Raw genomic sequence first — 22,416 nt, forward strand, 5'->3', positions numbered from 1 at the left:
GGAAAAATGATTGATATAGTTGGTCACTTGAAGGAAATCACTCTTTGAATATGTGCTGCACAAGCACTCGAATGTGCTCTAGACTTCTGGAGCACGGTGGTCTAAACTGCATTAAGTAATCTTCAATTTAGCACTTTTCTGGTGCCTCTTGCGGACTTATTCATTTTCCAGAGAACGTTGCAGCCCTGCATGAAATCACAATAGATCAAACTAATATCACATATCAGTCTCACCCATCCCAAGTCCATATTCAGACGAACACACGCATATATGTACATAAGTGCGACGAAGGGCTTGTCAGCGGGCCATCTTTGTCGCCGCGGGCTCAGACAGAGGAGTGCACTGAGGAAAATAGCGTGTTAGTTAGGCATAAGCTGCATGCTATATGTTTAAGCAAATATGTTTTTAAAAAAGTCCTCTGAGATTTTTCCCAGTGTTCCTTTGGCAGTTCGAGTTTGAAGCTGCAGGCGTTGTACCCACCGACATCTCCTTCTCACCATTTTTCATTTCATTGCGCCGCTGCACATGGCTGTCAACTGCCAGGCCAAGACGCAGATGGAGATGGAGATGGAAGCGGTGTCTAAGCCGCCCGCCAGTTCAGCTGCAGCCTCCTCCTTCGACTGAGTCCTTCGAAATTGTGGTGGCGGGATGGGGAGGTAAAGGAGCCGCGCGCCCGCATATCGATTTCAGCGCATTGTGCCCCTGTTTGCATACAAATATCCTAAGGACATGTCACAGAGACGCACTGTGCAGCCCGCTGTCCCTTAGCGTTACCCCCTCCCAACCGCCTCTGGCTCACGTACGCATGTAAATTGTATTTGTGAGTGTGTGTGCAAGTGGGGGGAGACACACTCGTATTTAGAAGCCCCCCTGCCCACCACACGCGTCCTTTTTGCCTTACATCCTTGAGCTGCTTGTGCTTGATTTCATTTGCTCGGGCAATTGTCTTCGGCGGCGTCTGCTTCGACTTTATTTTTGCCTAAAACTTCCACACAAATGGGAATGCCTTGCTCTTTGGCAACTTGTCAGGCAGCGATATTTTCGAAAAATGAAAAAAAAATAAACCTCCTGCGGATGGTATTCTGGTGCATGTGGAAGGACCTTTGTGCTTTTGTGCGTCGCGTCGCGTCCTCTTTTCACGAAGACAGCGAATTGGCCTGCGATGGTGCCTGCCTGTGACATTTGATGTTTAATTTCAATAACTCAGTGCTCTCGCATTTTGAATTTTTTCCCTTCATCTGTTTTTGGAATGCGAGTGTGTATGTGTGTGGGGAGTTGATTGGCCATGGAACTGAAGGGCCATGAGTCCCGATTCCAATTATAGCTGTCCAAAATAAAGACGAGTGCAAATTACACAAATTTTACATTCGATAGAGCAGTCACACCGAAAGACTTCGATTTTGAAATGATATTAAATTTTGTGGAATATGGAAGTAGTGAAACGTTATCAGTACCTGAATCAGTGGTTAATCTTGTTATTAAATCCTATTACTTCCTTATAATATAATTGGGTTATACTAAAATAAATCTGGATTTAAGAGAGCTCATAGCCCAGCTCACAATTTCATTATTTCGATGTATGTCTTGTTTTTCCAGTTATCGCATACAGACGCGTTACCGGATTTATTTCCAAATTTCCTTTGGTTTCTCTCTGGTTATATTCACATTCACCCATGCCTCGAAAATGCCCCCCTTTACGAATTTCCAATATTATAATAAATGCCTCGAAATCCAATTACTTTACCACAATGTCCGAAATATATTTTGATTTCGTATTCCCATCCCAGTTTCGGGCCCTTGGCTTTTGTGGTCAACGCACAACCGCTGGTGCTATTCGAAAACCCGAAAACCGTAAAACGCAAGTTGCAACAAACAAAGAACTCATGCGGCTTGCAATTGTGAAAGGTCAACATTCATTCATTTTTGGGGGAATTTCACTTTTCCTTTTTCCCCATTATTCGGCTCAGTGGGAGATCGAATTCGGGGCTGGAAGGGAAATTTCCGGGCGGGAGGTGTGAAAATGCCAAAACAGATGGACATAGAAGCGGCACATTTCATTGACTGACTGCTGCTGGGAATTAATTGAGGCAGCTTGACAGCTGCCCTGGCCTCTAACCGGTCCCAAAAAGAGACCCCTCCAATTCCAACCAACCTGGCTTAAAGCCTGGCCTTAAAGCCCGGAAAACCAGCGGGAGACTACCAGAAACAGAGTTGTCAGAGTTCGAGTCTGTTAATGAGCATTCAACTGGCTAATTAATTTTATACATTTATTAAACTTTGCCCCACCATTCGCCATTCGCCAGTCGGCAGCCATCCCACAAACTATTTACCATACAAATCTAATTTTATCAACTTTGTCTTTGGCCGCTTAACTAGCTGAGTTGTCCTGTGTTGTCCTGTTCCATTTCTCTAGCTGCTCGGGCAGGACCTCAGGACTTCTTCCCCAACTCCTGTCAAAACATTGTGACACAGTTCTGCTTTCTTACAATTTGCCCCGCTCTTTATTTAGCCACGTTTGCTACGGCTAGCGCCATTCTCTTGGCTTATTAACGTTGGCCTTTGTTTCGTCCTGTCATCGTTGTCGTCTGCTGGCCGGAAAGGCAGGAGGAAAGCCAGGAAAAGTGGGAAAGGATATATAGAGAGAAGGAGACAGACAGCTGGATCCGAGCCATCCTGGCATCCTGCATCTATCGCCTTTTGTGCGGTGGCCTTTGTAATTTATAAAAGTCCACCGAACGGTCTTCGGCTATTCCTAATATCAGTTGAGCTGGCTGGCTGGATGGCTGGGGCATGTAAATCAGGTCAAAACAATGCAACTGACAGTGAATTGTGTTCGGTTGTCGTCTCCCCAGCTTGGCCCGTGCCACAATGACACATTCAGGACTTGAACAGTTTTACTTCATTACTGGTTACTCAGCAATTCATTCAGAGAACACAGAGACACACCTTGTGTCTGAGCAAGTGTCCCTGTTCGGGCGCCATCGCATTGCCCTTTTTATGGCCATGTCCTTTTGCTTATCCTGCCTGACTAATGACAAGCAGTGGTAGTCGAATCCTCTCCGCTTTTCCAACCGCTCGGCCTTTTGTCAACCACTTTGCTTCGACTTGGTAGCGTCGTCCTTTCGACCATGGACTCCTCTTTTTGTTTCTTGGCGAAAAACGAAAATCCAACTTACATCGAGGGGCACAGGGCCAAAGTGGGCGTGACCAGGCATAGAACGGAACTGAACAGGCTCCTTTTTCGACTTGGGCAGGTGCTCTTCTCTCCATAACAAAGGCATAAATTATTTGTGCTGTCAACATGGCTTCCACAGCCCTCCTGTAAATGGCAGTTGGCCTGCGAACTCGAGCTTATTGTTTGTCTATTGATTTGAATTTCCCCAGGAATTATGCAAGTTATTTTATATCTCTATATATACCCAACGCTCTCCCACTCGGCCGACAAATGTTTGTAGTATCATACATGGAGTAGGGGACTGATGGATGTTTAATTGTTATGGATATGCACAGTAGACTTAAGCAATCTGTAACTTCGATTAAAAACGTCTGCAGATGAATAGGTAGATATATGAGATCACCTTTTTAGATATTGATAGCTGTCAGATTGAAATAAATTGCTTCTGGCACTATAAAAGAATGCTATACAAAGTATTACACTTTGTGACACACGCTACTAATTTTATAAGTTGTTTTTTTTTTTTAATTTATGGTGTAATTAAATTCACGTTTTCGACTAATGAGACTTTATAATTACATATCTGTTGTAAGTAAATTGTCATTAAGCAATAACTAGCTGGCACTTTAAATAAGTGTAAAATAGAGCGAAGGAAATTAAATGCAATTCGCAATGACAACCTTATCTGATAAGGGAACATTTTAAGCACAGTACTAATAAAACTGAATTTTTAATAACTTTAATGATTCACAAATGGTGGAGTTCATGATTATCGTTTTGCTACAAATTGTTTGCTAGAGCTGTGCTAATTTGGTAAATTATTCAGCGCCAACTCTCGTCCGATGGCAGAATTCTCTGATATATTGCTGTGATTATGTGAGATTAAATGCCTTCTGAAATATCAATTGGGGATTCGGCAATTGGCAGAAAGGCCAGAACAAATGGTATGCAAATCAATTGGGCGAGTGTGAATGGCTCAAACAAAGGCCAAAAATTGTCAAACTCTGACCGCATCTAAATACAATAAATGAATAATTGATTTGTTGTGGGGGGCCGGCAACTAATTGCGACTAACTTTGCTGATTTGTGTAGCAAGTTTCTGTCCAGCCTGGCCATCGAATATGGCAAATGGACTGATAATGGAATATAATTACAATCGAAAAAGGGAAATTTGTTGTGTAGTAATTGTCCGTATTGTGCGTAATCAAATTTCGATTCATCTCGCAAAAAGTTTAATTGCCTTAATTGCATTCCCTCTGATTCTGATTCAGACTGATCTGGTATAAAAGCCGCAAGTTTCAATCAAATGACCAACAGTCGAAATTTTCGAGTAAACCCGGAACAGCTTTAACAAATATATACCTCAAAATGAAGTTCACCCTATTCTGTATTGCTCTGGCAGCTTTTTTGTCCATGGGACAGGTGAAATATGCACGCACTGTGTACATTTGTTTTTAAACCATGAATTTGCTTTTCGTAGTGTAATCCGGACTTTCGCCAAATAATGCAACAGTGCATGGAGACCAACCAAGTGACCGAGGCTGATCTCAAGGAGTTCATGGCCAGCGGGATGCAGAGCAGTGCCAAGGAGAACCTCAAGTGCTACACCAAGTGCCTGATGGAGAAGCAGGGTCATCTCACCAATGGCCAGTTCAATGCTCAGGCTATGCTCGACACTCTCAAAAATGTGCCTCAGATCAAGGACAAAATGGACGAGATTTCCTCGGGAGTGAATGCCTGCAAGGACATCAAGGGAACCAACGATTGCGACACGGCCTTTAAGGTTACCATGTGCCTGAAGGAGCACAAGGCCATTCCAGGACATCACTAATGCCTGATCCTGTTCGTCCTAGTTGGCTTAGTTGCATTTTGTAAAATAAACTTGTTCAAGTTTTACCAAATCAAAGATTATTTGCAGGGATAATAACAGGAATAACTATCAAAGCCTATATAGTTATCATTAAAATCGCAAAATCCTATTAATGCTAAATAATGCAATCATACAGGAGTTTTATTTATTTCAAGATACTACCTATCATAATCTAATCGGAATTCCAATCCAACTACATAGGTGCGTCACATTGAGCCCAAAACCCAGTTCAAAAGAAATCGCTCGGGTAGCCCAGAATGATAAGCTAACAACTACCAGAAATACGGAAAAGGCAGAGTTAAAGAACTCAACTCTCGAGATTCTGGGAAGCCGTCATTGACAACCTGTTTCCTTCGAGCCAACGCAATGTTGTCTACGAAAATCATTTGTCAATTTTAATAAGTTTAAAATCAAGATAATTAAAAGAGAACTTCGAAACAAGGGGGTGCCAGGCAACCGAGAAGACGGCGGATGGAATGCGGGATGTGGGGATGAGAATCCTTTCCTTTTCTTTGGAACACTGTGACACCAATTACCGCTAATAAATCATTTCACGTGTGAGACTCTCCCGCCTCTGCCTCCATTTACAATATATATATACCCATATGTACGTACCTTTCGGGTAACATATGAGCTGCGCTTAATGGCGAAAATCGGGGCGAACGGGGATTGTATGGGATCGAGAGCCAATGTAACCATAGAAGATGTTACATAAATCAACGCCGCAGCAGCCTGCAATGGAGGAAGACAAACGCGGTTCGTTGCACTTGTCCGCCGGTGGGGCGGAGTGGATTCGATTCCTGGGCATCAGAGATGGGGAGATACTTGGCCATACTGGGTGTGAGAGTGAGGAACCACGGGACCGGCAGGTTGACAAGTCAGCAGCGACATGAGACAACAGAAACTGAAAAAGAAAGCCAAGAATTCTTTGAAGGACCCAGCCCAGCAATGACAATTTGAAAAAGAATCCCTGCTTCTTGTTTGAATTGAAAGGTCGCAGTTGGAGATGGCGATGGAGTTTAGAACTAAGAAACGGAGTTGGGGTCGTAGTTGGGACCTGGACTTTGGGGCGTTGTCATGACAGCCACATGCATACAAATTTTACCCACTTCAAATTGTGCAGCCCGGCCATGCATATAATGGCTTGGCCTTTTATCAACTAACAAATACCAGGCAACAAAAAACTTTCCAACGATGGATGACTACAGTTGCAGACGGACAGGAGGGGTGCTCGGAGCTGCGGGGAACTTCCCCAGTTGCACTGGAAAAACTCAATTTGAATATTGTTGGACTACAAGAAACAAGAAAAGAGCCGAGAAGCGGGCCGACCAGGACGGCTTGCTCCAAGACGTACATACCACATGATGAAATGCAGTCAAGTTAAAAAGTGTCACTTGAGTTATGAGTTCATTGTTTGGAGTTACCAAGACACCGGCCAGCCGAGTGGGGATAGATGGATACGGATGATGATGGAGCAGGCTGCTATTCAATGGGATATTGTTGGGAGTCGCTGGATATAGTTGAATTGGCCTAAAGGAAAAGGATTGCTGGGTGGTGGTGACTGGATGACTAAGACGTTTGCGGTGCCTCGGAAAATATTGTGGCGGCTGTGTAGTTTATTGCCAAGTCAATCTGGAGATACAATACTGCCTGCGTTTCAGCAGGGTAGCTTCGGATTAATTTGATTCCAGAGCTTTGATAGAGAGTTCCAAATGCTAGAACTAATTCTGAAGATAGGTTGATTCTCCCGCCCTCGAACCGCACAATTGTCACCCCGAGTGCTCGGTTTTTCCAACACTTGCTGGGTTTTCCTGCTGCCCGCTATTATCGCAGTCAAGCGATCTCATTTGCCGATCCGCTGTCACTGATAACGGGTGTGCGATAGGAAAATAATAGATATGGCATAGACATAGTCATAAGAAATGAATTTCAATTTTGAAAAATTGCTTTCGAATGCGTGTGTGAAAAACGGAAATGCTGTGTTACTTCCACTTTTCCCTCTTTGTGTTTCCTCTTTTCAAGCGAGGAGCGTGCGCCCAAATTAGAAAGCAAATGGCAGACAGAGAGAGAGGGGTTCGTCCAATATTTACAGCCCGAAAAGTTGACACTTTAGTTGCTGTTCTTGCACATTATGTGCGGGTGCACGTTTCCCGCTCGGGAAAACTAACGGCACAGTTCCGCTCAAGATGCACGGGCACGGCATTAGCGATCAGATATAGGTCCCAGATCTCTAGCCCCCGGTTCACACCAAAAGTCCCGGGAGGGCGATCTTCCAGCACCGTAGACCGTTGAATTAACATATGCAAGAGTTTTATTGCTAAATCCTTATTATGTGGGAACTGGCCCAGTGTGTCTCATTGTCGGGTTCGGAATTTAATTATCGGTTGCATGTCAACGCCTTTTCAATACCTTCATTATGCTCCTGGGTCGCGACGCAGGGTCATAATTAAGCGCGCCTAAATATACATTTTTGGTGAATTCTAATTTTAATTGCCGCCACCGTCTATTTCGGTTCCAATTCGAATCTCCAAGCCGCCATGGAAACCAACGACTGTTGAATAGAAATGCAGATACACGGTAACTGAAATTTTATTTAAATTACCCGGATGTTAACAATTTTCTGTCCATGGCCTTTGATCGCACAGTAGCATTTGATTTATGAATATAATTTAAGGTTGTACCAGCAACTGATCAAAAGTAACGGCTTCGCGAAGGCCATGGGAATTTAGCATTTGAATTGAGCATACATTTTTGAAATCAAACTAATTATGTTTTGAAAATGTAGTATAAATAGTTATTTAACTTTAACTATATCTTAATAAATTCTTAAACAGTTAATCTGAATTTTTAAAAGAAGGTGTCCAACATTTTGCTGCTAGCCAAATTCCACTGCAAGCTTCTACTCAATTGGGCAAATTTTGATCTAAGTAATCAAGAGAGTGGCTTTTGGCCGTCGAAAGATTTCTTTTCCATCGTTTTTGGCCTCTCGAGTGGCTTTAAGCCCATCCAATTCCCCAAACTACCTCAGTGGCAATCATGTGTACATATCTCTTTGCCATCTGATGCCTCGATAGAATACCAGAAAAAATATAAAAAAAACTCGACTAACCAACTCAAATCAAGCAATTGACTGAGGGGGCCGAACTTTGTTGTCAATCAAATTGTCGCAAGGGCCACACGCAAATTTATTAAATCGATATGCCGTCGTCAAAATTGAAAGTGGTTGGGTATGGCAGGTCGGGGAAATGGGAAATGGGATTGGTTAGCTGGAAAAACCCCGCGATGTCAGACAGTTGAAAGCCCAGTGCAAACATTTGCCTTGATTGCACTCGATATGCGCCATCCAACGATTCACCATTGGCCTTGGCAATGCCGAAAAGCAAATATTTGAATGTCGTGAAAAATGGAACAGTTGTGGGTGGAAAATGATGTGTGCGCGGAAAACGTCTGCGAAAGTGGGTTGCATAAATTTATTGTTATTACAAGCGATTTTCTAAAATAATTAATAGCAAGTGTGCGAGGTTTCTGTGGCTGTCACCAGCAGAAATTACAATTACAAGAACAGTTACATTGCGAACAATGGGCCATTTCAAATTGGTAGGGGCTTGCGTTAGGTAGGAGGGGGTAGAAATCGGCATGGTGTCCGGCAATTGTGCATTTTGTCAATGGGAATTAAATTGGCAGTCGTCGACTCTCAGAACGTCAACTCGCACCACCGACAGGAGAAGGAAATGACAGCAGAGAAATTTTGGCGGGGGAATGGAAGTGGGATTGGGAGTAGGATTTCAAATGCTCGAAACGGCAGGATGTCAAAGTTCCTAAAGGGACCAAGTCCGGGTGGTTCAATTGTGGGCATGTTGAGCGGTCTGTCCGCAGCGCACAGGATTCAGGACTTAGGACGCCGGATTCAGGATTCGATCGTTCAGTTGGCTGGCCATTCCCATCATTAGCGCCTGTACGTGTCAAATTGATGCTGTTATTGTTCTCCCCCAGCAAATGTGTGTGAGTGTATGTGTGGGAGTGTGTGTGTGTGTGTGTGTGTAGTATATATCCTGGAATGGCCGTGAGTACTATTTGACATTTAGCTTAGCCGCGGGTGACAAATTTAATGGACGCACCAAGTTCTTTTGTTCGGTTAAGGGTGCTGTTTCACCCAGTCAATTGTTAGGATGTCTAATTACTGTTCTATATTCCAGACATTTGGCATAAATATTTTGTAAATACCAGCCTAAAAGTGGAACAGAACTCAGATGGCAGCATTCCAACCGCAAGATAAAGGCATTAACCCTTTTTAGCCGAAAAGCTGACAAGTGTTAAGGCGCTAAGAATCGTGACATACCCATTGCACGTACTATTCTATGGTTGATATTTGAATTCCATAAATGGTTTACCATTTTACATAGGTAAAAATTTATATTCTTTAGGAGAAATATTTGATGGCTTCGTTGTGATTTCCCGCACACACTCTCCTGGCATAAATCAATTAGTTGTGGACAGTTTTCCACGTTGAAATCGAGCTCGTAAATTAGAAATGTTATAAGGCATACACAAGTTTTGAATGAATAAGCAAAATGCATTTGGCTTCAAGTTACCTGCGGTTCTACGTGTTGTGGTCATATCTTAGATGGCCGAGCTTTGATCCCGCTCTCAAATAAATTATTTTTGATTGATGTGGCTCGAAAAGACCGAGCACGTGCAACCGACTCGTTGAGATTCGTCAAAAACTCAACCCTGGAGAGCCGAAATGATGATTAAAATGCAGCCAAGGTTACGTGTGGCGTCCATCGAAAAAATATCCAGAAAGAAAGAAATAACACAAAAAAATATATGTTTTAATTGTCTCGGTTTTTGGGCATTTGTCGAGTGAATGCTTTTTTGTTCCCCGAGGGGAGTAAAATACTCGCACATATGATTTTTGAGTTCTTCGAATTAACGAGCTATGGACGTGCACGGCATTCCTCTGGAAATTATATATCTCCGCATGAAAATTCTGAGTAATTTATTATACGATGGCTTGGTTCTAGGCAGTGTTTACGGCAAACTAGTTTAGTGACGCCTTGTAACAGTTCTTGGGAAAGCGGTCAACCAGCCATTCAGAAAGTCGCTAAATAAAACTCCAAAGCCCATCCGACAGTAGAGACTTGCACGTGTCCAAATTGCAGACACACTCCACACTCACCCAGAATCCCCTACCTCAATTCAGATCCCTTCAAACCGATTGAAGAACCATTTCGGAGGGTTCTTAAAGTGGTGCCATAAATGCGATTCGAGTGCGCCTGGTCATATCCCTTCTATCTAGTTGCTGGTTTTATTGGCCCACTCGTGTGTAATTGCTATTATTTTCACTGTTTGGCTGTTTCATTGACGGTCTTCTTAGAATTATGGCTCATACTTGCCGCTTTCTCGGGAAAACTTGGCTGCCTGGCTTTTCCTTAATAGTTACTTGGCTTAAGGGGTTTTATTCATTGAACACAATTTAATGGAGGTTGTTCTTGTTGTTTATGCTTATCGCTTTTTTACACTGTAACTGGGCAGCTGCAATAAATTCGTATCTCTGGAATACGTTTCCAAATGTGTTCGTTTAACTGCAGCTAAATATTTAAACTCCAATTACTTTTTCCGCCTACTTTTTTAAAACTTCACTCCAAAGTTGGTAATATCGAATTGGAAGCATTTATAAGTCTATAAGATATGTACACATTTAAGTCGAGTTAAATTACTGGTGTATTTATATGACTTAACCATGATTGAATGAACAAATTTTTTAAAAAAGAAAAGATATATTTTCCGTCTATTTAGGAAAATCTCCTATAATTGAAACCTTAAAAGCTTGTGCTGATTTTTCGAAACTTTTCCAGTTGCCTTTTTCTATTCGCCTTGCGAAGAATCGCTTAACACTTGGAAACACTGATTCCACTCACATTCGCACAGTCATCGCACAGAATCCCCGGAGACAAAAGGCTTTGAATACGGCTTCGATTGCCCGGCACTTGTTCAAGTTTAATTGGAAAACGCAAAATGCAATATTTGCTTACGCTCGAATCCTGGGATTCGAGTAGCTATGATTCGGATGCGGAAATCGGAAAGCCAGGCAAAGAATGGGCTGTATGGGTGGAAACAATCAATAGATCAAAACTGCACACGAGGCGCTCCGCTTGTGCATTCAATTGCAATCATAGAGAGCAAAAGGGAAGCGGCACAAGAAACAAAATATGGCCAAGCAAACGCGGTCTCAAAAATCAGGCAACATCAGGATGAGGATGAGGACGAAAGTCAACAGAAGGCAGAAAACTGGCTCGGTTGAGAACCTGAAGCTGAACTGGAGGAGCCACAGAGCCGGGCGATGACTAAACAAAGTTAGACAAGATTGTGCAACACACAAAACAGAGGCAGCAAAAACTGCAGCTCGCCTGCATTGTTTGCTTCCCGATTGCAGGGGGTATGTCGAATGGAGGCAGAGGAGCACCTTCTCCCAATCTTCTCCTGCCAATGCAGAATCTTCTGCCCGTCCCACTCACCTGTTAGTGCCAGCTTGTTGGCACTGCCACTGCCACTTCCAGCCCAGTTGACTTAACGTGAGTTGAGCTGGCCGAGTTGCCCGGCGAGTTTTGCAAACTTCTTGCTGGCTGGTTGGCCGGTTGGTCGGTTGGCCGGTTGGTCGGTTGGCGGGTTGGTCGGTTGGCCTGTTGTGATTGTGTGCGGCATAATTGCATGCGATTATGCTGCCCGCTCAGCTGTGCAATTTATATCATGGGAGCAGCGGACTCCACACTGGGTAGCCCCCCAATCTTCACACTTGAAAACTGCCAACAAGATCCAGCCATCCTGTTATCACCCAAACAAAACTGAGCTGTGTGGCACTACACTGATACTTTGTATGAGGAACTGAAGTATATTACACTGTTTATAAACTTGTTGACTTGGTTCTAAGTTTATGCTTAAAACAATTTTAGTAATTTTCAAAAACTGGATTTTATTTGGACTTTTTGGATTGATGTTAGACTGAAATATCTCTCTCGAGAGAGCAACCCATTTTTATCAGGACTTATTTAGCAATAAATATCTTTGTGCCTTTTGTATAATACTAGGACTTATTCATTATTCATAAAAGTATTCAATGCAAGTTGATTTTTACATTTCAGTAAGTGAATCCAAAGGACTTAAATATGCCCAGATTTAACCGGTAACATGCCACTATTTTAAAGTCCTGCAGGATTCTAATTCCAATTTGGCAGCAAACGAGCCGAATAACGACCTGCATTTGGCCAACATTGATCCGATTAACTTGCTGGGACAAAGTTTGTTGTCATGTTGCGTTGGTCATGGAAAAGCCATCAATAAAGGCGAGTAGATGCAATTTGGAGAATTTCATCAATCAGAGCGATTGCATTTCATGCTGCATTTTTGCCCTGCAAAACGAGCCCGTTAATGAACAAAAAGGAGACAAAGGAGAGTTTCCTTTGTCAAAGCTCCATCAATTCGGTGCGGATAGGGTTCCTATGATGGCTAGCTGTTCAGGACAGAAACAAAAAAAAAAAAAAAAAATAGCAAATAAAAAAATGAAATGCCAAAGCTGTTCCACTGTGCGGTAACCGCTTCGATTCCATACCCCCAAAATCGGAATGGCAATCCTCCTCACCCGGTCCGTCTGTCAATTTCAGCTGCTCCTGCGGCACCAGAAAATTTGTTTTTAGTTCAGTTTTTGGCCAGCAATCCTGTGTCCAGCCGGCATATTTTATATCGGTCTGTGCGGCATTTGCCATTTCACAATTTGTTCGGGATTGCCATCTCTCATTCCCCATGCCAAACTACGATTTACCCCCATTGACTGACCCTGCATTGGAGCCGGCGTCTGATAATAGGACTGGTCCATGGAAATCGACTTTGTCCGGGTCCGTAGCCACTAATCGAAAAGTTGTGCCCTGCTCGTCGCACTTTAGTAATTAAACTTTGCCAACTCATTTTATTGTCGCTCTCTAATTATTTATGCATACATCAGCGACTGCACTTCCAGCAGTCGGCTGACAATTTATCACGCAATTTAATGCATATTTAAATGTCATAACTGTGCACTATAAATCGAAATATTCGAAATGGAGAGATATCTGCGAGATAACCCCTGGCCAGGGTGCAGGCATAAATATTATAAATACATTCCGAACATTGGTCCCAAACATTAAGACATCTGGGGAGATACATGACTTCATGGTGGCATCGCCGGAGATAAGCGGTCGTATGAACTACGCAGCTCCATGATAACCCGCAATAATAAGAAATAAAAGAAATGTCTTTGTTACATTGCTCTACACTATCACATTAGAAGGGGAAGAATAAAAAAGCGTTAGTTAACAGGCTAGTAGTGTTCGCTCAAAGACTTCAATGGTCTTATACATGGTCTAAATATCGTTATTGTATTAAAAACAAAAAATAATAATAAATATACCTTGCCGCTATTTTAAAGAATAATTGAATTTATGTAAATGTCTTTAAAAGAGTTGCGCACATTGCACACATTCATCGCTGTAAAAATATGCAGTGCTTGCCACTTTTGAGATTCTTGTCCTACGATGCATTTGTATATTTATCCCTCCAGAGCAACATTTGTGATTCAAATGCAATGTAATCATATTTTAAGAAACATAGTTTGCTTAACTCCCAGCAGTTCCTAACCCTTCCCGAGTTATTTTCGTACTGCGTGCCGAGTTAATATCCCTGTAAGTACAGAACTCACTCCTTGGTCGATAAATAAGTGTCCTGCAGCATTTCAGGAAGCCACTCACACACACAAATATATTAGCTTCCCAGCATTTTCACACTCAGCTGAGGAGATGTGGAAAAATAGTAAAATGAAAACAAGTTGAACAAGTTTCCGACACCTCGAAAAACAATGCCAATGGTGTGTGCTGCATCTTCGCAGGGAGTCAAGTCGGAGCTCAAGTCAAAGGTACTAACTTAGTTACATGCGCTCTCTTTGTCACGGAGGTTGGACCTTAAGAAATTTGGGGTGGGATTTGGCTCGAGCTAGGGGGGCTTTTCGCCTGGACATTTGTTTCGCCGGCAGTACTCATGTGCCGCCCCAGCCTTCTAATGAAAAAGTTCTTATGAATAATAAATGCATTAGAGAAACTTTCTTTCACATACAAACAACAAAAGTTCCATCTACGGTTAGAGAGATAGCCACCGAAAAGAATGCTTTATGGTTGGTTAGGGGGCAGCACCAGCAGTATTCATAAATATTACATTTTGCGTACGCAACTCCAGAGGTGGCAAATGATTCACTCGCCACTCGAAAACTTCTCTTCTCCAGGCGGCCTTGGCCATCTAGTAAGTATTCCGAATTGTCTAAACAAAAACTGCAGTTCTTCTTCAAACAATCGGAGATTATAAATAGATACGCATCGTAGTGCGTTCCTTGTATCTTTCGAATAGTCGATATTCATCTAGTGCAGTGTTCGGGGCAATGTGTTAAACATCTTTTGGCGTTGACAAAATGGCATGCCGCTTGATTATCAGCTGCAGCTGCGGCAATTACAAGATGCTGAGATGCAGAACTATGGGAAGCAGAAAAAGTATCCGACGGATATGCATGCGGCGCGTGTGAGTTAATGGTAACAATAACAATCTCTCTGGATTGAGGGGGTATCCGAAGGGAGGGGCAGTTTCAGTTGTTCGACGAGAATCTCTGGTTTAACTATTGAGTAAAAGAGAGCAGGGAGAGTTTTCAGATGCAAGATACGCATACGGAGATGAATGAATGAGTTTTAGAGTGAGAGGGAGAAGGAGAAGTCTGCAGATTTTATATGGTTTGATTTGTTAATAGGTTCATATTCTTTATGCCTGGTTGAAACAAAAATATTTATTATATTAATAACTTAAATAAAAGTGGTTCGTCCAAAAAGTGGCAACCATATCATAAAATATATCCTCTAAGCTTATTTTCATTCAGAAGATTTTTTATAGCAATAGTACAGATTAGGCATCATAAGCTTATCAAAATGTAAATCGACGCTTTGGGTAATGTGTAAAGTGATTGGTGCTCTAAATATTATAATTTCAGGAAATTAAGACATAGTTTTTAATCGTTGTACCATTGGCATACCATGTCAATAAGCCCTTTATAAAAATATTAATTAATATTGCTATAATTGTTGACTTATGTGATTACTACTTATTGACAATAGCAATTTTATTCCCTATTGAATTTCAAGTTGCTATTTGCTCTTGGTCAATGTTTACGTTTGATTCACAAATTCAAACAGCGACTTGACTCAAAGAATCTCTTTCACTCAAACGATTTGCTCTCTCTCATTTTGTACCTTCTCTCAAGAACAGTGGCGCCATAACGCCCAGCAGCGGCGGTAAATGTTACTAAAATTGCTCTCTTTGTCAGTGCTCATGCGCCATTGCTCGGCGGAATCATTCGTATCTGCGAGATACTTTGCCGTCCGTCGAAGCAGCAACTCGAGACTCAGCCGTCAGTTTGTGGCAAACCTGAAAACAGTTCGAGTGCGAGTGCCGTACGGTTCGGACGTGTGGGCCACGCACAATTCAATTCGCAGATCGCAGAGTTAAGCAAATAAGAATATTGGAGAAAATAAGAGAAACAGCCATCAGAACAAGTGAAAGAGAAATTAAACGAATGCGCTGAAAAGGAAAAAAGTGAAAAATACACCCAGTTTAAATGTGCGCTTAGTGAAACAGTGGCCAGGAAAAATGTCAATTGACCAAGAGTGAAAAATCCACACGAAAACCACGCGAACTACACCCCTTGAAGGTATCTGCAAGATACAGATACCATTGGCCCCCCAAGCACAACACCCAAAACCATGGCGGCAATCCTGCTGCTCCTGCTCGGGTTCTCCTGGAGTCTCGCGGTCGAGTCCGCACTGGCGCCCAAGGAGAGCGAATCGAGTGCCAGCGCCATGTTAGGCGCCGGAACAGGAGCCGCTGCCACAGTATCGCTATCAGGCGACTACTCCTCGCTGCTGTCCAATGTGCCGGCCGCCTCGCCGGTTCCGGCCAATCCATCGCAACCCAGTGGCCCGGCCAACCAGTGCTCCTGGTCCTACAACGGCACCAGTTCGGTGCACTGCGCCCTGCGTCTCATTGAGCGACAGCCGGGTCTGGATCTCCAGGGCGCCGATGGCAGTAGCCAGTTGACTATTCAGTGCAGCGAGCTCTACCTCTTCGAATCAACACTGCCCGTGGCAGTATTTGCCAGGTTGCAGACCCTGGAGGCGCTGCGTCTGGACTCGTGCAAGCTGCTCCAGTTGCCCAACAATGCCTTCGAGGGATTGGCCACTCTGAAATCCCTGCGCTTGAGCACCCACAACAGTGAATGGGGTCCAACGAGGACCCTGGAGCTCTTCCCCGACTCTCTCGGTGGTCTGAAACAGCTCACCGATCTGGATCTGGGAGACAACAATCTGAGACAGCTGCCCTCCGGCTTCCTCTGTCCGGTGGGCAACCTCCAGGTGCTCAATCTCACCCGGAACCGCATTCGCACTGCCGAGCAGATGGGATTCGCGGACATGAACTGCGGCGCGGGTTCCGGAAGTGCTGGCAGTGAGCTGCAAGTCCTGGACGCCAGTCATAATGAATTGAGATCCATAAGCGAAAGTTGGGGAATTTCCCGACTCCGGAGATTGCAGCACCTGAATCTAGCATACAATAATCTATCGGAACTCTCTGGGGAGGCGCTAGCCGGACTAGCTTCTCTGAGGATAGTCAACCTGAGTAATAACCACCTGGAGACCCTTCCGGAAGGACTATTTGCTGGTTCCAAGGAATTAAGGGAGATCCACCTGCAGCAGAACGAACTCTACGAGCTTCCCAAAGGACTGTTCCATCGCCTGGAGCAACTTTTGGTAGTGGATTTGTCCGGTAACCAGTTGACTTCCAACCACGTGGATAACACCACCTTTGCCGGCCTTATTCGACTCATTGTGCTGAATCTGGCCCATAATGCTTTGACTCGCATTGATTACCGCACTTTCAAGGAGCTTTACTTTCTTCAGATCCTAAATTTGCGGAATAACTCCATCGGTCACATCGAGGATAATGCCTTCCTGCCGTTGTATAATCTGCACACCCTTAACCTTGCCGAGAATCGCCTGCACACCTTGGATGATAAACTATTCAATGGGTTGTATGTGCTGTCCAAGTTGACGCTCAACAATAATCTCATTAGCGTGGTGGAGCCTGCTGTGTTCAAGAACTGCTCGGACTTGAAGGAGCTGGACCTGAGCTCTAACCAGCTAAATGAGGTTCCTCGTGCCCTTCAGGATTTGGCCATGTTGCGCACTCTTGACCTGGGCGAGAATCAAATTCGTACCTTCGACAACCAGAGCTTCAAGAATCTTCACCAGCTGACTGGTCTGCGGCTGATAGACAACCAGATTGGCAATATCACCGTGGGCATGTTCCAGGATTTGCCTAGGCTGAGTGTTTTGAACTTGGCCAAGAACCGCATCCAGAGCATAGAGCGGGGATCATTCGACAAAAACTTCGAATTGGAGGCTATTCGCCTGGACAGGAACTTCCTCGCGGACATAAATGGAGTTTTCGCTACTCTGGTTTCGCTGCTGTGGCTAAACCTTTCCGAGAACCACTTGGTGTGGTTCGATTACGCATTCATCCCATCGAACCTAAAATGGCTTGATATCCATGGAAACTATATTGAGGCCCTGGGTAACTACTATAAGCTTCAGGAGGAGATTCGAGTAAAAACGCTGGATGCCTCGCACAATCGCATCACAGAAATTGGACCTATGTCGATTCCAAACACAATAGAACTGCTGTTCATCAACAATAATCTCATTGGAAATGTGCAGCCCAATGCCTTTGTGGATAAAGCAAATCTGGCCCGAGTCGATCTGTATGCCAATCAGCTGAGTAAACTACAGTTGCAACAGTTGAGAGTGGCTCCAGTGGTGGCTCCCAAGCCGTTGCCAGAATTTTACCTGGGTGGTAATCCCTTCGAGTGCGACTGCACCATGGACTGGCTGCAGAGGATTAACAACTTGACCACCCGTCAGCATCCTAGGGTGATGGATATGGCCAACATCGAATGCGTGATGCCTCACGCCCGTGGTGCTGCAGTGCGTCCTTTGAGTGGTCTGCGTCCGCAGGACTTCCTCTGCCGCTACGAGTCGCATTGTTTCGCCTTATGTCACTGCTGTGACTTTGATGCCTGTGACTGCGAGATGACGTGTCCGAGTAATTGCACCTGCTACCACGACCAAATCTGGTCCACCAATGTTGTCGACTGTGGCGGCCAACAGACCACGGAGCTGCCACGGCGCGTTCCCATGGATTCCAGTGTGGTCTACCTGGATGGAAACAACTTCCCTGTGCTGAAAAATCATGCATTTATTGGGCGCAAGAACCTGCGAGCTCTCTATGTGAATGGCAGCCAAGTGGCGGCCATACAAAATCGCACCTTTGCCAGCCTGGCCTCGTTGCAGTTGCTCCATCTGGCCGATAATAAATTGCGCACCCTTCATGGCTACGAGTTTGAGCAGCTTTCTGCTCTGAGGGAACTGTATCTGCAAAATAATCAACTGACGACCATTGAAAACGCCACTCTGGCACCTTTGGCCGCCTTGGAGCTAATCCGTATTGATGGCAACCGTCTGGTTACTCTTCCCATTTGGCAGATGCATGCAACCCATTTCGGCACAAGATTAAAGTCCATCAGCTTGGGCAGAAACCAATGGAGCTGCAGATGTCAGTTCTTGCAGGCCCTCACCTCGTATGTGGCGGATAATGCCCTGATTGTCCAGGATGCCCAGGATATCTACTGCATGGCCGCAAGTTCGGGAACTGGCAGTGCTGCACTGGAAGATAGCAGCTCGAATTCGGGATCCCTTGAGAAGAGAGAGCTGGACTTTAACGCCACAGGTGCTGCCTGCACTGATTACTACTCCGGTGGCTCCATGCTGCAGCATGGTATCCCAGAATCGTATATTCCCTTGCTGGCTGCTGCACTGGCTCTTCTCTTTCTGCTCGTGGTCATCGCCATGGTCTTTGCCTTCCGCGAATCCCTAAGGATCTGGCTGTTTGCCCATTATGGCGTTCGAGTATTCGGTCCACGTTGCGAGGAGTCAGAGAAGCTCTACGATGCCGTGCTCCTGCATTCCGCCAAAGATTCCGAGTTCGTATGCCAGCACTTGGCCGCCCAGCTGGAAACCGGAAGACCTCCACTGAGGGTCTGTCTGCAGCACAGAGACCTGGCCCACGATGCCACCCACTATCAGCTATTAGAGGCAACAAGGGTCTCCCGCCGAGTGGTCATTCTGCTCACCCGGAACTTCCTTCAAACGGAGTGGGCCCGCTGTGAGCTTCGACGATCCGTTCATGATGCTCTGCGTGGAAGACCTCAGAAACTGGTGATCATTGAAGAGCCCGAGGTCGCCTTCGAGGCGGAGAGCGATATTGAACTCCTGCCCTATTTGAAAACATCAGCGGTTCATAGAATTCGCCGCTCGGATCGCCACTTCTGGGAGAAATTGCGCTACGCACTGCCCGTGGACTATCCCACATTCCGGGGCAACAACTACACGCTGGAGCTGGACCATCACAACCACGAGCGGGTGAAACAGCCGGCAAGTCCTGGGCTGCTTTATCGCCAAGCTCCGCCACCCGCCTACTGTGGCCCAGCGGATGCAGTTGGAATTGGTGCTGTTCCACAAGTTGTACCAGTAAATGCCTCTGTTCCCGCGGAACAGAACTACTCCACGGCCACCACGGCTACGCCCAGTCCAAGGCCACAGAGAAGAGGAGAGCAGCCGGGATCTGGATCAGGTGGAAACCATCACCTGCACGCCCAGTACTACCAGCATCACGGGATGCGTCCGCCATCGGAGCACATCTACTCCAGCATCGATTCGGACTACTCGACCCTGGATAACGAGCAGCACATGCTGATGATGCCGGGTGCACCGGGTGGGCTTGCCATGGAAGCGGCCCAGAGGGCCCAGACCTGGCGACCCAAGCGGGAGCAGCTGCATCTTCAGCAGGCCCAGGCCGGAACACTGGGCTCTAAAGCGAGCCAGGCCGCCCATCAGCAGCAGCAACAACAGCAGCAGCAGCAGCAGCAGCAACCAAATCCGACAGCCGTGTCCGGACAACAGCAGGGACCCCATGTTCAGGCGTATCTGGTGTAAAGAGGCGTGGGCCAAAACCGACCGCTTTCTGGGAGAGTGACAGTGATTTCTTTAGGGACTGGTTCCTGTGCATAATTTTAATTACTAAAATATATGTGCGAGTTAAGCTAAGGAGGGGGGACAGCAAAATAGAAATGCGGAAGTTGAAACTAGCCAGCCAGATTTTAACGTATATTATTTTGTTTATCCAGTGTAAAGTCATTTTAGATGCACTAAACAAACACAGCGCACACAGCCCCAAGGAACGAGATACAAGATACAAGATACATATGCAGTGGGCCGAGGGCCTCGGCCATGTCAAGTGTGTGTATCCAAAAACAGTAGGGGGACAATGAGAGCAGGGATGTTACTTACTACAATGCCATTTCAAAGTTTCGAAACTTTACCACACCAAACTTAGTTTTCTCCCTCACATGAGCACGAACTTTTGGTCTTCATCTGGCATTTGCTTAGCCGAGAATTGCCCGAGGGGGGAATTTGTGATAACTTTTTAATATGGTTTTAATCAGTTGGACTCCAGAACCTTGAGTATAAAGATTCCCGAGTTGAGATGGAGTTTCCATGGGCGAGCTGCATTTGCATTCCCAAATTGATTGTTCAATAATTGACTTGGTAATGGCCATTAACCCGGAATAGCTACCCATGTATGTATCCGCGCATCTCCAGCATCCTGCATCCATTTGTAAATAGCTCTCAATACCGTATTTACTGCCCAAACATAGATATACACAGATGCAGATACATCCACAGATACAGATACACCTTTAAACAGTTACAGATACGAATTCGAAACCATATGGGGATAATTCAATAATCACATTCGAGTACACATGTAAATTGCATGCCGCAGCCGTAAAATCGATAAATGCATTTGTCAAGTAATCTGTATGTAAAAAGCATAAATAATTAGCTAGCAAACCGAGAGCCCGGGAAGATTTCCCGTGGTTAACTACATCGTAATAATGATAATATGCAGATGGTATTTGGGCGGTGGAGTAACAAAATCCGAAACAGAAAAGCTCATTTTAAACACTTACGCTTACCAAAACTAACGATAATTGTAATAAAAGTTTAGCAAACTGGCGCGGCGCATACACAATATGCATAGCTAATTATATATAGTACATACGTATATTCATGGATATATCAATGTGCGTGTCTGCATGTACGTGACTGTGTAAAGTAAAGCAAACTACTGATATTAAAGAACTACTATGTATGAGGTATACTTTATATATATCTACATATATGTATGCTCGCAAGTACGCATATATCTACGCATATATTATACGAGTAAATGTTTAACAACTGCCTATAGAAAGTACGAAACAGAAGAGCATTTATTTCAGCACACAACACTTACACACACACACACACTCGCCTACTCGTCATTAATTAAGCAAATCAGTTTGAAACTATTGAGATTTAGAAAAAGGGGTATGAAATTAAAATGGAGCCCCTCACACAAGACACTTGTACCAGTATATGAAACCCAAAACTGTTATTTAATTTTATCATTTTGTAATATACGTCGATCGGTCCTAAGTTTAGTTCTAGTGCAGCTCTAATATAATGTATAACCTATGGATAATTCAATTTTGTGAATACAACTATTTATATACTCTATATATACATCTAAAAATCTATGTACGATTACGACAAACAACAAAGATATTTTTCTGTTTCGCCAGCGAACAATGCAAATGAAATGAACAACTTTTTTAAAACAAAAACCGAAAACTGTGTCGATAAATGGTTTGTGGGATTGTGGGATTGCTCTACCATTTCCAGCTGGCTTTTTGCCGCTTTTGCTAATTTAATTCATCATGCACATGAGTTGCTGTTTTGTAATCCTCACGCATTTGCAGGGGCGACCGCGGAGGAGGGGTTATCGGTCGGCGGCCCGTCAAAGTCGACGGACAAACGTAGCTCAGCTACAAGCCGGCAGAGTGATAAATCATTTTTTTTTTTTGTTTTTCTATACGCTATATACTATGTGTGTATATATAAACCGACACACAAATGCGCAGCTACGCAAGTACCATACAAATCAGCCCCCTTTTTCCATCCAATTCAGATGGTCCATCATCATCTATAGCGCCTCGAAAACCCGACTTCCCAGTCGCCCAGTCTCTCAGTCTCCATGTCTATCTGTCTGGCGGTTAAATGATGGCTGTTTCCATTTGAAGGGTAACAGAAACACA

The 22,416-nt window shown here is 44.4% G+C and overlaps 2 protein-coding genes across 3 annotated transcripts; both read left to right on the forward strand.

The window, feature by feature from the left end:
- The first annotated feature begins 4,520 nt into the window (after nt 1–4,520).
- On the forward strand, nt 4,521–5,171 carry Obp56h (Odorant-binding protein 56h). 2 transcript variants are annotated; one of them, NM_137604.2, is made up of 2 exons: nt 4,521–4,597; nt 4,656–5,171. In NM_137604.2, the coding sequence occupies exons 1-2, from the start codon at nt 4,544–4,546 to the stop codon at nt 5,004–5,006; spliced, it is 405 nt and encodes a 134-aa protein (NP_611448.2). In that variant the 5' UTR covers nt 4,521–4,543; the 3' UTR covers nt 5,007–5,171. The 2 variants fall into 2 exon arrangements, with proteins under 2 accessions (NP_611448.2, NP_001188979.1); NM_001202050.1 differs by having other exon boundaries at nt 4,656–5,073.
- Nucleotides 5,172–15,544: 10,373 nt separating this feature from the next.
- Nucleotides 15,545–21,940, forward strand: Toll-7. The gene has a single exon (NM_079073.3). The coding sequence runs from the start codon at nt 15,872–15,874 to the stop codon at nt 20,210–20,212; it is 4,341 nt and encodes a 1,446-aa protein (NP_523797.1). The 5' UTR covers nt 15,545–15,871; the 3' UTR covers nt 20,213–21,940.
- The last annotated feature ends 476 nt before the right edge of the window (nt 21,941–22,416 follow it).

Source organism: Drosophila melanogaster, chromosome 2R, assembly GCF_000001215.4.
Source record: "Drosophila melanogaster chromosome 2R".
NCBI lineage: Eukaryota > Metazoa > Arthropoda > Insecta > Diptera > Drosophilidae > Drosophila > Drosophila melanogaster.

Coding starts and splice junctions, on each gene's coding strand:
- Obp56h (NM_137604.2), top strand. CDS start 4,544: ATGAAGTTCACCCTATTCTGTATTGCTCTGGCAGCTTTTTTGTCCATG. Junction 4,598..4,655: donor CTTTTTTGTCCATGGGACAG/GTGAAATATGCA, acceptor TGCTTTTCGTAG/TGTAATCCGGACTTTCGCCA.
- Toll-7 (NM_079073.3), top strand. CDS start 15,872: ATGGCGGCAATCCTGCTGCTCCTGCTCGGGTTCTCCTGGAGTCTCGCG.